Here is a 17,278-nt window from a genome sequence, read left to right as displayed (position 1 = left end):
GACAAATCTTTCAACTGCTTCCTATCCACCCCAGCACAGAGTTAAAAATTCCTAACCTGGTGTTGGATGTTCATGATGTGTCCCTGCTTCCCTAGGCAGCTTCCTGTAATACTAACTTGTGTGTGACCAGCTAAATGCTCCAGCCAAGACCCCTTCTCCCAGTTCCTCTGTCTGACCCCGCCAGCATCACCTTCATTCTTCCTCTCAAATTGCTCAGCCTAACTCACCCCTCTTCGTCCTTCAAATCTCTTTTTGAGTGTCCCTAAATCATTCAGAACTTTCTCTAGTTAGCAAAATCTGTTGGCTGAAAACTTTCCTGAAGGCTTGTCCTGCCTTGCTCACTGAGGTAACCTGTGGGCTTAGCATAGTGACTGCTCAATAAGTATGCTGAAAAGATGGAACAAGTATTTTAACGATGTGTCTGCCATTACAACTTAAGATGTGCTATTTCAGTTTGGCTTTAATGAACGCTTCTTTCTTTTTTCTTTTTTCTTTTTTTTAATTCATATAGTATTAATTAAGAACTGGACCTGCATCTCCTGCAAATACCAGCCTAACCCGTTATGGCCGTCTCTCTAGTTGCTCTAGAACTTGAAGCACATCTGGATAGCATTAGGATAAAAATCGTCACCCAGTTCAGGTATGCTGTGCTGTGGGCCCCCAGTGCATTTCAGTGGTGTCTTTCTCTTTACCTCGTACTGGGTCTACACCCCTGATGGCAGGTGTATCCTTTGGCAACTATGGATGCATGGAAAGGAGGAGCATGGAGAAGCAGACGGAGATACCCGTTAAAGTGAAGCAAGTTGGTGCTTCCTTAACCCAGCCTCCGCGTTGGACTCTGCAACAGCCTAAACCGTGTTCCATTCAGTTTGCCCTGCTCACCACTTCTCTGCCTCGGAACGCAGCCCGGACTTTAGAGGAAGTGTGGGGTGGAAGGAAGTGGGCATAGAAGGGGGCAGAGCTCTTGAAGTGAATAGCCATAACGTCTCTGTCACCGAAGCCTGCCTCAGGAGCTTTCAGGGAGTTCCTTTTGTTTATTTGGCTTTAATTTGTGGCCCTTTGGTTAATTTCTCTAGTGGTTGCTTATGGCCTCTCTGCGCACCGGGCCCCCCCCCCCCACCCACGTCCACCATCAGAGATAGAGCTTAACTATCCACCTCCGTCCTGGTGCCCGAGTTTGTGGCTGGTCTTTTTTGGGCCACGCCAGGCAGGCCGCGGAGATCCCATGCTCGTCGTGGTGCGCGCGCGGCTCAGGTTGGGGCCACACCGCTCCGCAGCCAGGCCTCAACCACGGTTAAAAGGCGAGGTCCTTGTCTCTTCCAGCTCCCCTCTTGCAAAGCCTGGGAGCCCAGAGTTATCCCGCGCTCGGCGGGCTGGGAGGCCCCGGCCCGGACTCGCGTCCGGCGCAGCCGAGGTCCCCCAGCGCCCCCTACAGCCGCGCGTGGGGTGAGACGGCGCAGGGTCCTGTGCCTCCGCACCACGCCCGGGACCCCACCCAGAGGCCGGCTCCCCGGGACCGCGCGAGCACCCGCAGCTCCTGGCTGCAGAAGCGGGGCGTGGGCCCGGCGGGTGTGCTGCATCCCAGATCAACCTCAATTGCTCCGCCCGCGGCGGCCCGACTTCCCCTCCCTTCCCCTGTCCCTCCCTCCTTCCCTCCCTCCCTCCTTCCCTCTCGCCCGCCGGCGCCGGACACGCTGCACTTCTCTTGGGGCGCTTTTCCCCTTGGCCGACCGTCTCATCCCCCGCAACTTTGGACCGTGGCCGTTTGGTGTTGAATGTTCTCCTCCGAGAGCGCATGGCTGGGGAAGCGAGGTGCGGGCTCGGTCCCCGAGGGGCCGCCGTCTGGGAAGCGGTGCTGCTGCTGCTGTGCCTGGGGGTTCCGACCGGACGCCCCTACAACGTGGACACCGAGAGCGCGCTGCTCTACCAGGGCCCCCCCAACACCCTGTTCGGCTATTCGGTGGTGCTGCACAGCCACGGGGCGAACCGATGGTGAGTGGAGTGGGACTGGGCGCTTTGGGCATCTGAGAGCCGCGAGGGAGCGGCGCCTCACGGATCCCCTGCCCAGTTCAAACTTTCCTCCCTCTGGAGGAGCCAGAAGGGGTGCGCTGCGACGGCCAGCCTGCTGGATCTGCTCGGGAAGCTAACTGATCTCGGGGTGGCACGCCTGGGGTGCGCTCTGGTGCAAGGCTCTGGAGCTGCGAGTTGGGGGTGGGGGGCTGGGTGCGCGAGGTGGTGGGCGGAGGAGGAGGAGGTTTGGGGGAGCGGCCCGGCTGCCAGCGGCGAGCCTGTGGAGACCAGGAGTTCAGTGGGCAGCTCAGCTCACCTCTGCGCGCACGTGCACGTTTCTCGCTTTAGGCTCATAGTGGGGGCGCCCACGGCCAGTTGGCTTGCCAACGCTTCAGTGGTCAATCCCGGCGCGATCTACAGATGCAAGATCGGAAAGAATCCAGACCTGAATTGCGAACAGCTCCAGCTGGGTGAGTTGGGTCTGGGACCAGGGGGGAACTAGCACAAGTCCTGGAAAATCTCATTGTTGCCTATTCTAGTTTAAAATGAATGATTTTCACTCTTAACTCCAAACCATCTAACCTTGTTAAAACAAAAGTGACTCCCTTCGTTCTGTCAACGTTTTTCTCCCTTTTGCTTATGACAACGATGATTGCAGTACCCTGGCAAAACTATGGAGAGGAAAGTTTCTTAGGATACATTCTCTCCACCTCTCCCTCTCTCCCCCTTATGTAAAACACATTTTAAAGTCTCTCAGCACGTTAAAGACGGGATCCAGCTAGGCCATCACTTAAGCATTTTATTTCCATCTTTGACCTATCAGGCTTGTTAAAGAACAGGCTAAGGGGCCCGATCAAGAATAGCAGTTGGAATTGATCCCATATCCTGTCACTGAGCCTAAGGACTTTCTAAAAAAGAAAATGTTACAGTTTTATTTAGAATATGAAATATAAAAGAAGAGCACAAGGAAAAATTGGCATCCACATTGTTACTATAATTAAAATGATGGCTAAAGTACAATTGTTAATTTTTCTCTCCCAAAACTCTCATGTTAAATGGATACCTCTATTTGAAGTCATTTCTTAAGGTCTCTTCTTAGCTAAGTGACAACTTGAAAAAGTGTATTTTGATGGGGGAGAGGAGAAAGTTCACATTTCAAAGCCAAAAGCAATGTTGTTTTGCACAGATACATGGGGGAAGAAAGGGGAACTAATATTAATTTAGACCTATCTTGTTCTAAACACTGCTAGACACTGCTATATATGTTGCTCCCCACCCCCCACCCCCCCACCCCCCCCAACCCCCCGCCCCAGAGCACCACTGGGTCGTGGTTGGCATTGTTCCTACTTTACACATGAGGACTCTGTGACTCAGAGGGTTGCAAGTACTTTTTCTGAAGTTACTCAGCTAATGAGGGAAAGATGGGACCTCAAGTCAGTCAAGTCAGCTTGGTTCCAAAGTCCAAGCCCTCTCCTTTCCTTTGTGCATCTTCAGTACAAATAAAATTAAAAATAAAATTAAGAGTCCAGTATGTTGTCTGCTGAGCTGATACATCCTCTGCAAATGGTGAATAAAAGGTTACAATTGGCACTTTTTTTGTATTTATCTTTGCGATAAATAGACCTTTGGGATAGGCTACAGCATCTTTTATTTTTTTTTAATATTTTATTTATTTATTTGTCAGAGAGAATGAGAGAGTGAGAGAGGCAGGCAGAGGGAGAAGCAGGTTCCCTGCTGAGCAAGGAGCCCGATATGGGACTCAATCCCAGGACCCTGGGATCATGACCTGAGCCAAAGGCAGATGCTTAACCGACTGAGCCACCCAGACATCCCTAGGCTATAGCATCTCTAACCCCTTTTTCTTTTTATAGTAGTCTTTGCTTTTTCTCCAACTGGGTAGCTGGTTTCCCTCATTTAGAATGAATTCAAAGAGATTATGTACGTAACTCAGAGAGCATCCATAAAAGTCTAGCTGTTGTCTGTAGCATGTAGCCTCTCATTAAGTATCTTCCATCTCAAAAAGCAGACTAGGAAGGCATGACGTTCATAGACCTATCCACTTGGAACAATTCTGCAAAGCATGATTTTCATGAAAGAGTTGTGGGATGAAGAATTAGGGAGTGGAGGAAACAAACTCGATCTGCCAGAGGATCTTGACAGAGTCTCAGCAAGGAAGAGTTTCATTTCTGTTGTCCTGTCCATTTCCTGATCCATGGCATTGTAACTGCTGGTATTTAACACCTACTTCCTATCTGGAAAGGCACTGAATCTATTTCTAGGTGTCTGCGTCTAACTGGAAAGATCATGTCATAATATCACACACAATTTGAGATAATAATGACTGTCAAATGGAAGGAAAACCAAACTTTTGGGGCGCGTGGAGCTTACAGATTGACTATAGACCTATCCTCAGAGAAATATGCACATGGTTGATGTGCCAGAAACGGGAATTAAGTGAAGATTTATTGGATGGATAAGTGAATAAAGGCAAAGTGAAAGTTTGATTGCCATCAACCTGATTGATGAATAAGAGAATTAATTAGAAATGATAAGCCGAAAGACATTTTTAAGTTTCACAGTTTTAGTCAACAAAAAAAGGTGTTGACTCAGATAAAAGGCAAAAAGGAAGACAAGTTTTCTGGTCAATCAGTCGGTTGAAACACTCCTAGCTGTGGTAATAGCTTGGAATATTTGCAAAAGAATTGACTGAAGTTGTTTCTCATGTAGCATTTTAAACAATATATCTTCTATTCTTTCAATAAAGAAATTGTGTGTTTCTATTCAGAACAAACTCAGAAGTAACCTGAAGCTGTAAAATAAGGGATTGGGGATGAAGCCTAGAAAGGAAACACTAAAAACAATAAATTGGTAGTGAAAGACATTTAAGGATTATCGGGTTTGTGGACTATGTAATATTTTCTGTAGAAAAGCTTCAAGAAAAAAATATGTAACCATAGACATGTACAGTATTCTAATTCTATAGATTATGAGAATGGCTTTAGTTATCCTGTCTCAAAGGGAGGTAACTATACTGTATAGAAAATGCTTAGCTGGATACCTGACATATAACAGATATTTGAAAATTATTAGTTTATTTCTTTTTATCCCTGTGTTCTACTTAAAACTATATCTGTATGTTATCTGCTGTAGTCAGGTTGAGGTTAATAAATAGGGACAATTAAGAAACTAAACAGAAAGTTAAGTGTATAAAGTAAGAGGTAACAGTTGAGATGAAACATGGTAAAAAATATTTTATTGTTGACCCAACCGGAAAAACCTTATAGTAGTAGCTAAATATTCAGCTACGATTGCCATGTCAGTACGGTGTTTTCTTTCATTTGGAATGGCTTAACTTGCTATCAAGGAGATGAAGTTGGAAGATCTCTTAAAATGGTGCCCAGCTCCTAGTAAGTTAAATACTATCCACATGGACTGGTCTTTAGGTCTCAGTTAGAATTTCACATCAAAGTTTGACTCAGATGGACTCCTCCTCTCGAAAGAGGAGATCAGTACCCTCCCATTACATGCCACCATCCCTGGATAATGTTGTCACACACTGTGGTATATTCACTGAGGCCATAATCAGAAGTGAGCAGCAGATGCCCATTTATCTAGAATGTTCAGGGTGTAAGGTGTTGAGAGTAAGATACCCCTTTTAGTGAAGTGAATTGACTTTAGAAGAGGTGCTTTTCATCCTGCCTGCAAACAATCTGCCTCCACCTCCCTGCCTGCCTGAGAAGTGTCCTCTCCACTCAGTTCTTTGGTATTTCCCTCTATGAACCAAAGGAAGGTGGTTTCCCCATCAGGAAGGTCTGAGCCCAGACTTGTTCCCAAACACGTTGTGTCTGAGGAGGCCATAGTGATTTCACATGTCCGGTTGCTTTTCCATCAGGCATTCTGTATCCTTGCTGAGGCTTTTTTAAAGGCAACTCTGATCCCACATGTTTGCTAAATTAAGGCATTACAAATAATGACTCCATTACCATATGGAATCATAGACTTTCCATGGATTACTGATATTCAAAGCATTAGAACATAATAAAATACATAAATTACTATAAAATTGTACTAAAAAGATTGTCTTTATTTGGTTATTCAAAAGACATTCCAGATCTTTTATTACTTTGGAGCCACCACTAATAGCATTATACGCATGCTACACACACACACACACACACACACACACACACACACACATCTGGGTAATAGAGTCTAAAGTTACATAGTTACACTTCCCAGTATGGTAACCAGTAGCCACATGTGGCTCTTGAGCACATGAAATATAGCTAGTTTGCAGTGAGAGGTGCTGTAATGTAAATTAAATGATGGATTTCAAAGACTTAGTGCAGAAAACAAGATATAAAACATCTCCTTAATTTCTTAGATATTAATTATATGTCAAAATATTTTAAAATTAATATTGATTACATATTTAAATGATAATATTTTGGATGTGCTAGGTTAAAGTATATTTTTAAAATTATTTTATTTCATTTACTTTTTTAATGTGACTACTATAAAATTAAACAGTTCATATGTGGCTTGTATTATAATTTCTATTGGACAGCACTGCTCTAGAGAAATATAATTCCCCTGCAAGAGAAAACACTAACTTTTTAACAGGTGCTTTCCAAGTGTCTGTGCATAAATGAATAGGACTTTCACTTTTCTTTTCCAGACCAAATGCTGCATAATTACTAGACCTTTAAGGTTCTTGCTTGTGCCTCTCTTTTCTTTACCAGAAAGAACAATGATCCATCACAAGTTGATCATCATTATTCCCCTTCCGATTTCTTTCTAGAATTATATCACCCTAGCCAACCTCCGGGGTTATATTACACAACCTATTTGGAAGAGGTTAATTAGCATTGCATCGTTAAACTAATGATTACCTCATTCTTGCTTCTGCCTGATTTGCAGGAATTATTAGCTTAACATTAAAAGGCAAACCTCACACTGTTGAAACTTCAAAAATGTTCTTGATAACTTTTCTTTTTCATTTGCAATACTCTTTAAATTGTACCTTATGAAGCTGAGACTGATACAGACTGGTCATTTTGAAAAATTGCCCCTGAACGTATGTTCTAATTATGCAGAAAATCAAGACAGAGAGCTTCATTAATAAACTATCATGTTAAGAGAATTAAGTTTCCTGATTTCCAGCAATTTCCCAAACTCCATCTCTAAAAGAATGGCTTCCACCTAATTTGAGAGCTGAGGTTTTCTAAATGCATTTCATTTGTGCCTTAAGTTTACCTGATCACTGAGTAATATTCCCACTGACTACATATATCTCCCCTAGGCAACAGTTCTAGAGCCAGATACGTCAATCCATTGTACGTGTGGGTCATTCATTCATTCATTCATTTACTGAGGGGTGCCAAAGGGCCAGAACTTGGACATAGGAAAGAAACATGGTCCTTGCACCAAGGAAGGTTACAGTCTATAGGATAGATTATTATAGGAAAGTATGGTGAGAAGATCTAATCTAATTAGGAAAATAAAGTGATGACTTCCTGGGGGATTGATACTCAAGTGGAGAACTGAATAAAAATCAGAAGTTAGCTAGAGGAGGAGGTTTATGGGACAGGATACCAGACAGAGCAAACATTGTATGTAAAGACCCTGGTCTTTGAGAGCATGGCATCTTTGAAATGAAAGAAGAATGCATACAATTGGACTGTGGAGTGTGAAGTGGATGGTAAGTGGGAGAGTTAAGCAAGGATTATTTTTGTACAACTTTGTGAGCTCTGGTTAAGGAGTATGAATTTCCCATAGGTAATTAAAGCTGGGGAGTGACATGATCAGATTTGTGTTTTAGATACTTCTGGTTGCAGCGGAGTGAATGCTTTGGAGTAAATGAGTCAAGGCAGAAGGTAGTGAAAGATTTTGTTATAATTTAGGCTACATGTGATAAGTGCTTGTACTAAGACCGTGGCAGCAAGAATGGAGAAAAACAGATATTCTACAGTTATTCAGAAGACAGACTCAACTGGACTTGGTAATTATTAAACAAGAGATGAAAGAGAAGAAGGTTTCAAAGATGTTACCCAAGGTTGTGACTCGGACTGTTGGATGGATGATGGTGCTGTCCACAGAAGACATGGAAATAAATATCTAGTAATCAGTTGGATGTATGGGTCTGGTGGGCAGGAGGGGTCTGCTGTGGCAATTTGCGGAGTTGACTGCAATTGACAGAGATGGTAATCAAAGCCATGGGAGTTAATGAGCTTAACTTGGAAGCTCTCTAGGCTTCCAGAGGGTTCAGGATAGATCCCAGAGGATTCCTACTATTTGAGAAGTGGCTAGAACAGTATTGCTCAACTCTGGCCGCAAGTTAGATTCTCCTGCAGAGCTTTAAGAATACCAGTGCTCGGGAGATGCCTGGGTGGCTCAGTCAGTTAAGTGTCTGCCTCCAGCTCAGGTCATGATCTCAGGGTCCTGGGATCAAGTCCTGCATTGGGTTCCCTGCTCTGTGGGGGGACTGCTCTTCCCCCTCTCCCGCTGCCCCCCCCATGCTCTCTCACACTCTCTCTCTTTTAAATAAATAAATAAAATCTTAAAAAAATAATACCTATGCTCATCCTAAATAAATAAAATCTCTCTGCAAGTGGATCTAGGAAGGTGTGTCATTGTGATTTATAGTACGAAATATAGTTTGGTCTTATTTGCTGTTTCTGGCACAGAACTCCTAAAACTCTTGGAATTTTCTAAGTGAAGAGAGCTACAAAGGTGTCTTTTGTGAGTGAGGTGGCTTTTGGAGACCATGTAAGGATGGGGGCTGGTTACCAGTGGAGCCAAACATGTGATTGGAGGGTTGAGACTTTCCATCCCACCCCCTAACCTCCAGGATGGAGAGAGGGGCTGGATGTGGAATTAATCCAAATGGCCAATGATTTCATCAGTCATGTGTCTATGTAAAGAAGCTGCTATAAGAACCCAAAAGGACAGGGCTGGGAGAGCTTCTGGATTGGTGAACACATGAAGATTAGGGGAAGAGTGGAGTGCTCAGAGAAAGTGCAAGCTCTGTAGCCTTTCCCCATGCCTTGCCCTGTGCATCTCTCCTTTCTGGTTGTTCCTGAGTTATATCCTTCTATAATAAATTAGTAATCTAGGAAGGAAAATGCCTCTCTGAATTCTGTGAGATGCTCTCGTGAATTAATCAAACCCAGGGATGGGGTAGTTGGAACTTCTGATAGCCAGTTGGTTAGACGTATAGGTGACAACCTGGACTTTTGATTGGCATCTGAAGTGTGTTTGTGTATGTGTGTATGTGTATTGGGGATGGGACAGTTTGTAGGACTAAGTCCTTAACCTGTGGGATCTGATGCTATCACCAGATAGTGTCAGAATTGAGTTGAATTGTAAGGCACCCAGCCAGTGTCAGAGAATTGCTTGTTGGTGTAGAAACCACCCCCCCCAACCCACACACACACACACAATGGAATTGAATACAGAACCCTTAGTAGGGCATTAGGGTTTCCAAATGTCCCCAGATGATACCAATATTCATCCATGGTTGAGAATGACCGGAGAAGAAAAGAGGAGCCTGAAAGAAGTACTGAGGAGAAGCCAAAGAGGTAGCAAGGAGATCGGGTCAGTGTGGCATTACAGAAGTCAAAGGATGAGAGATCTTGGGAAGAGATGAGTGGTTGGCAGTATCAAAAGTTGCCAAGAGGTCAAGCAAGGTGTAAGAACTTAGTACAGTTCATGAGTAACCTTAGTAAGACCAGTTTTAGTGGCAAAGCCAGACTGCAGAGGGTTGAGGAGAAGTGAGGAGTAAGAAAATACTGGTAGCAAGTGTCAACAACTCTTTTATCTGGGTTCTTTCTTCATTAATTAAATATATTTTATTGGTTACTTATGCTAGGTAACTTATGCTTCATCTGTACAGTTTGCATACAGTACAGTAGTAGGAATAGAAAGTTGAGTAAGACATGGCTGAAGCCCTCAAAGAAATCACTCTAGATGACAAGAGAGACAGGTAAATGTTAGATCATTCATGATGAGAGTATGTATTAAATGTGATGATAGAGACACAGTGGGGAGAAGAAATTGTTTGAATGATGAGAGAAGGTTTCCTGGAAGAGTAGACACCTGAGTAGTTGAACTTGTTCTGGCCAGTTTTGATGAGCAGATAGTAAAAGCTCAATAAATGTGAAATGGATGGATACATTTCTCAGATTTGGGTAATTCCTCTGCTATACACTTCAGCATCATTTCCAAAAGTCTGGGTCAGCCTTGGGTTCCAAAGATTCTGCGTGCTCATACCAGGCAATCTAAACAATAATACCCACTCCTGGGACAAGGAGCTTGGAACTGACCATCTTTAAAAACTGGGATTTTTTTTTTTTAATGTTAAGACAGCTGGAAACATCAAATTAGAACATGGAAGTGGGCTTACAAGTGTTCAGTAATGCTGTGTGTTTGTTCTGATGCTCCCCAAAATTTAAAAAATGGGGGGAATCTTTTTCATATAAATTATTTGAAATTCTATAATTCACAATAAATATGTTCAGAAATAGTAAGCCTGTAGACTTAGTCATCAGATCTCTTTTGTAGGAAATACTGTGTGAAATGGATTAGGCATGTCCTTTCAAACTTACACCCTATGCTGAAGATTCTTTCAGTGTATACCCTATGTTTGTGAAATCTTTCTACCTCTACGTCACCTGATCCCATTCTTGTCTTGTGAAAGTTTTTTAATATTCTTTAGAAGGTCATTATTTTGTCTGCAAATCATTGTCTAACATCTTATCCCATCCTTTGAACTTTGGACAGAAACATGTCCTCTGACGTCTGTAACTCATCTCGATCTGAGCCTATATTGAATAATGCCGTGGAGTTCCTGACTGACTCTTATTTCTCTCACATACTTCATACCTCGCATCTTCCTGACCTCCTCCATCCTACCTTGTAAACTCCCAAACCAAGCACAGTGCTTCAATATTGACCACCTACTGTTAAGTGAGAGCAGGTTTCCTTAGAGGTTCTTTTTTTTTTCCCCCCCAGTTTACATTTTTGTATTGTTCTTGTTTCAAAGACACTCAGAATGGTATCCATCTATTAGTGATAGTTTTTCAAATGAATCCATAAGTCCAAGAGCTTAACTGAAAACCATGGAAATAGAGAATTTTCTTTCCTTGTTTTCTAATGTTGGAAATTAGTGTTAAAGGAGTAGGTTATTATATAATTTGTATAGGTTTATGAATAATTTCAATATTTGGATTCGTTCCCTGCCTCACAGGGAAATAGCAATCATTGTGACGTAGAATAGGGTGGCGGTTGACAGTGTCTACCTGAATCCTTCCTTCCCCACTTACTAGCAGTGTAACTTTGGGCAAGATGCTTAACCTCCCTTTGTTTCAGCTTCTCCATCTGTACAGTTTGCATTTTGATAATAATATGTGCTCATAGGATGTAATGAAAATTAAATGAGTTAATATATATGTTTACATGGGATTAAAAGTATGCTTGGGTACATAGGAAGCATGTAATAAATATTAGTTATTATTGTTAAGACAATGGTCCCTCTTTAAATTATGCTCACCGAATGTATCAGTCATGGTACACTTTTCTGCTGTACTTTCTGCTGCAGTTAGTGAAAGGACTTGTGTAGGTTTCCTGTAGGAATTTGAAGAAGTTGGGGCCTAATGTCCCTGGAGGAAAATCGGAACCTAGAATTAAGCTCACAAGTGACCTAGTTTTCTAGAATTTTGAGGTCTAATGATGACTCAGGATCAACCCTGATTTATAAAATTGCAGCCCTAAAACTTGGCTCTTCTGCTTAGCGACATCTACCTCTATGCTGAACTCTTTCTGAATACAATAAAGTAAAATAAATAAAATAAGATGTATAAAGTAAAAAAGGGATATTAAATAAAATGAAACAGAGGACTGAAATCGCTGGCTTTTTCAGGCCTATGGTTCTGTGAGCTCTTTCTCACCTACACTATGCATGGTTATGAACCATTATCAGATTTGGACTAGGAAGCCTGAGAATATGACATGTAAATACATGTTTTTCCAGAAAGAAAATACTTTGAGACTGGTTTCTAATTTTGATGTTTATTTTGATCTTTGAGTCTTTTGTGCTTATTTTGATATCTTGACTCCAGACAAGCTGGAGGAAACTGTCTTGGAAGTTCAGTATTCTCACATCCCACGTCTTCTCCAAAACTTGCCATTTTACGTTTCATGACCTAAAATTATTGTTATTGCTGTTGAATTCATAAACGTCACTTTTATCTTTTAGAAATATCACCACCATGTTTTAGTAGGTATGTGGGAAAAGTACATAGTTTAATATAGTGAACAAAATGGATTTAATAGTAATTAGAATTTGATAAGAAAAACTACAAGAAGGGGCCACTTGGCTGAAAGAGCTGAAGGCCTGCTGACTAAATCTCGCAGCGCTATGAGCGCCCTCTGCTGGTGCAGTCTAAATCAACACAACGCAGGGAGGCTGCGGAGCAGAAGCATTTCCCATTTAATGAACACCTACTAGGTGCCAGGAAGTCTTTTAGGCACAAGGGCAAATTTTCTATGATCCTCATAATCCTGCAGTGGTAGATTTTATAATCTTCATAGTTGAATTGAATTCACTTTTAATCCCATATGTTTCTCTAATATTCTGAATTTAGGTAGAAGGAATTGTGCAATTATTTGTACTCAGTAATTATTGCTTCTACAAATAAAGATATCCTGAATAAATGACTCTTTATCAAACATAGAATAGAACAGTGGTCATCCATGTCTCAGGATTATTTAAGAAAAATTTGAAATATGTAGGACTCATCTTTCAATGGAAAAGAACTTCAACTTAAAAAAAAAAGGAATTGGTGGAGGAAGGGCTCTCACTCTTTTTCTGAAACTTTAAATTTTGTCATGTTTTTGAAAGATCAGATCAGTGTGTGTGTTGTTGTAGTAGCTAGAAAGTCAGACTGAGAGCCCCAGTCAAATGTCTGAGCCGATGGGGAAGCCACAGGCAGATAAATCAAACGTCATTGCATCCAAAAGTCCTAGGCTCCCTTACCCACAAAGTGTTTCACTCAGGCTGTCAGCAAGTTGTAGGAAGAAGGACTTGGAGTCTGATCTTTCCCCTTGGGCTTTCCTCAGTGGAAATGCCAAAATACTGAGAACCGATCTAAATTGAGGAAAAGGGCAGGGCAAGAGAGGGACTAAGTACGTGACATCTTTCTTGAGAACTAGAAAGTTGACTGAACAGTCTGTGGGCAGATCTGTGATATTTTACACATTTTAAGGTGAAAAAAAAGATTTAGAAAGTGAAATGGATTTCAGTTCATTCCTACCTCTGAAATATTTGTAGAGTTCTATTGTACATGCCATAGAGTAGTAGGAAGTAACAGAGATCTTTGATTTCTGACAAGTTTTGATTTTTTTATTCTAAACCTTTTCATTTATCAGCCCCCTGGATTCAAGGAAGTAACTTTACTTCCTTCAGATTCCATTTTCTCCCGTGTAAAATGAGGTTGATAATAGCCTCCTGCTACTGCTGTGAAAATTAAGAGAGTTAAATGTGAATGATAAGGCCTGGCAGTGATGGGCCACAAATATTTTACGGAGGAGGATATATGACATGCCATATGTGCAGTTTAATCATGTTTAGCTTAATTCTTAAAATAATAATAATGTCAACATCAACGAACATTTGCCTGCTTCCTCTGCTAGGCTCTGGCCCAAGCACTCCACGGGCATCTCATTTACTCCTCAAGATCCTCACAGAAACCCTCTGACGTAGGCACTTCCCACGGGCCCCAGCTGAGTCTCCGTCTTCAATTGTCCTCCTCCCAGATCACACTCTGTAAAGAACTTCAAACCTGTAAATGTTGTTTCCCTTCAGACCCTCTGTTACTATCTTAAAACTGAAGGGGATAATATTTTGGAGAAGTAGAGGCAAATAGTAGTGAAGGAAGAAGACCTCTCCGAAGCTTAAATCCCTGAGAGTTTGGTGAAAATTTCGCTGACATATCCTCATAAAGGATTTTTGTGATGGTCGGTGTATTACAGAATCCCCTCCCTGAGCAGATATGTATTTTGGTCCTGCCTATTGTACGTGACGTCCCGTTCTGTGCTGTGGGAGTGCTACCGTCAACGAAAGAGGCCATCTGCCCTCATGGAGGTGACATTCAAGAGTGAATATCTAGTCTTCCGTAGTCTGTCATATGTTGGCACTTGGAGCGATGACACCAAAACTGGCGATGTGAATAACAACAAAAAAGGGATGGAGAAGAATGGACCTAATTGGCTTTGTACTGACAGCCTTTATATTCATCTGACAAAATGAACCACTCATTCACATTTATACACGTGTATGGACTGATACAAAATCCATAGATGGAAATGAAAAACTGAAGTAAAAAAGCATACATCTTGTATGTTCCTTCCCAAATGAAAAAAAAAAGTGGGCCTAATTTTTAGAATAAAGAATATGGTTTTATGTGGCTTTGTATTTTTAATATCTACCGGGAAAAGGCATTCAGCTGTGCTAAGATTAGTCATTCTAGTTGCATAAAAGCATGGGAAATGATCACATGTTAATTTCTGCTGACCTCTTTTATGTTAAACCAAGTAAAGTACTTTTTCAATTAGGAAGCTGATTTGATTTACCAAGAGTTTAGATTAGAAATGTCTGAGCTGAATTGAAAACCAGATTATAAATCATTTCAGTATGACATTTGGATAAAATATAAAGATAATCTGAGTTTATTTATGGTGTCCCATCAGGGAAATTCATGAGAATTAACTTTCTCATGACAGTTCTAATAATAATCATTTCTGACCACATTAGAAATACTGTATTTTCCACATGAAGAAAGTTTGCTTAACATTTTATATCCTATTTTGATATCTAGCTGAAACCAAGGAGGACAAAAAGGTATTACAATTATTTTGAAAATGGAGTATTTTCAAAGACGATGTAATACAGGAGAAGGCATAACCATTTACATTGTAGAGAACAAGTTCAATTGCACACGACACCTGTCTGGGGAGCTTTTCAAAAAATTCTTAACGTCTGGGTCATAATCCAGATGCATCAAATCTGAGCCTCCAGAAGTGGGGATCAGGTGCCGGTACTTGTTCCAAACTCCCCCCAGGTGATCCTAATGTCCAGTCAGGGCTGAGAACCACGTTCTAGAGGCATGACCTTGGGCAAGCGAGGTTAAGAGAAAGCTCTGAAGATGGCCCTGAACATAAGCTGGTGATGCCACGGGTTTACCTCTCTGACAAGATTCTGCAAGCACTATAGAAGAAAAGGCTAAAAAGTTCCTTGAGGGCGCCTGGGTGGCTCAGTCATTAAGCGTCTGCCTTCGGCTCAGGTCATGATCCCAGGGTCCTGGGATCGAGCCCCACATCGGGCTCCCTGCTCCGTGGGAAGCCTGCTCTCCCTCTCCCGCTCCCCCTGCTTGTGTTCCCTCTCTCGCTGTGTCTCTCTCTGTCAAATAAATAAATAAAATCTTAAAAAAAAAAAGTTCCTTGAAATTAAGTAAATCCTCAGAACAGCAGTGGCGACTTCCAGGCTGTTCTTTGAACTGATCCTGTCTTGAAATCAGTGCTCAAAGTATCCGGGCGCCTGCCTCTGTGGCAAAAGCAGCGTCAGAAAGTGGGAAGGAGAAACGCCTGTAAACGCGAGTGTGTGTTTGTGCACTTATTAGAATTAGTTTTTATTTCTCATGTGGAAGAATAATTGTTTCATGGCTTTGTTTTTGTGAAATTTCTTCTTGCCTGTGCATCCTTTCTTTTGTGCACATCTTAAGACAAAACAAGTAGAAGAAACTTAGTCAAACCATAATTGAAGCTTTGGACTGTTTTTTAATTTACTGACCCATTATCAGCGCACGTTTCTGGGCTGTGTGTTGAGGGGGATAAGGATGAACAAGATGGGGTACTCGCCATGATGAATTAGGTTATTATTGACTAAGTCTTAGAAGTAGGGTAGTTGTGAATAAATGAATGTAGTAGTTGTGTTCGACTTCACCAGAGAAACAGAGCCAGTAGAGTGGGTAGGTGGTAGGTGGGTAGATAGATATAAAAGGAGATTTATTATAGGAATTGGTTCCTTCCCTTGGGAGACAAAGTCCCATGATCTGTAAGCTGAAGAACGAGGAAAGTGGACAGTGTCATTCAGGTCCAAGGCCTGAGCAGCAGCTGGTGGGGAGGAGGGGGGTGATTGGTGTAAGTCCCAGAGATCTGAGAGCGTCACAAAGACACGGAGAGAAAAATGCGTGAGGGAAGTGACCTAGAGAAAGTAGGAACATGAGTCGTTTGGCTATGGTGGATGAGGCTCTGAGCAGTGAAGATTCTGTGTCACCTGGTGTTGTTAACGTAATGTGGAATCATCTACGGCACCAGAAAACTGCTTAACATCCCAGTTTCTCTGGTTTCCATCTTAAAATTTACAACTTAAAAGAGCTCAGTTAAGAAACAGGCAATAACAATTCACATAAAAGCTTTTTGGCCATTTTCATCAAGCAGTTTACATGATCTTTTGTGGCTCTATATTTATTTGAACTTCGGGGTGGCATCTCCAGAACAGTAAATCTGTTTCTAAATATTGGGTATAATCAATGCTGTAATCATGATGAAAGTGTCCATGAAATATGCCTCATTTGAATAGCACTAAGGTGTTATTTTTGACCTCCCTCCTCTCTTAACCTTAATTTTCCTCTTGCTCAGTTGCCTTAGTTAACTGAGTGACATTAATTTTAGAAAGACTTAGGTATTTTCTGAGAAGATATTTTATTGAAGTGTCTATTGTAGTAAGTAATAGGAATTTCACCTTCAGGTAGACAGTCTACCATTTATCCATTTTGACATTAGTAAAAAAAAACTGGCCGTTTTGGTGAAAAGTCCAACTGAAAATTGCGTCACAGTGGAAGTTAAAATGTTGTGTTTGTCACTCTCTTTCACTTTCCTTCAATTATGTTGGCATCATATAACCACAGTAACAATTCTGTTAGACCTTACCCGCCCAACACTCAAAGTTGTCTTTCTCCCTCCTTTGCTCTCCTTCCTTTGCTTTTTCCCTTTAATTCTTTCTAAGATTATTTATTTGACAGAGGGAAGGGGGGGGAGAGAGAGAGAGGGGGAGAGGGAGAGAGCAGAAGCAGGGGGAGCGGCAGGGAGAGGGAGAAGCAGACTCCCCGCTAAGCAGGGAATCCGATGAGAGGCTTGATCCCAGGACCCTGAGATTATGACCTGAGCCGAAGGCAGATGCTTAACCCACTGAGCCACCCAGGTGCCCCCT

At 42.0% G+C, this 17,278-nt stretch overlaps 1 protein-coding gene across 1 annotated transcript in view; it reads left to right on the top strand.

Moving 5' to 3' along the window:
* Positions 1 to 1,499: 1,499 nt before the first annotated feature.
* Positions 1,500 to 17,278, top strand: part of ITGA4 (integrin subunit alpha 4) — a 78,430-nt gene continuing 62,651 nt past the window's right edge. Inside the window, exons 1-2 of the mRNA XM_006740931.3 lie at positions 1,500 to 1,992; positions 2,359 to 2,480. Of these exons, the coding sequence (XP_006740994.1) occupies positions 1,796 to 1,992; positions 2,359 to 2,480 (319 nt within the window). The 5' untranslated portion in view covers positions 1,500 to 1,795. The remainder of the gene's footprint in view (positions 1,993 to 2,358; positions 2,481 to 17,278) is intronic.

Source organism: Leptonychotes weddellii, chromosome 3 (assembly GCF_054177405.1).
Source record: "Leptonychotes weddellii isolate Sample4059 chromosome 3, ASM5417740v2, whole genome shotgun sequence".
In the NCBI taxonomy this organism is placed as follows: Eukaryota; Metazoa; Chordata; class Mammalia; order Carnivora; family Phocidae; genus Leptonychotes; species Leptonychotes weddellii.
The sequence above is the reverse complement of the archived record's forward strand: the minus strand, read 5'-3'. Positions and strand labels throughout refer to the sequence as shown.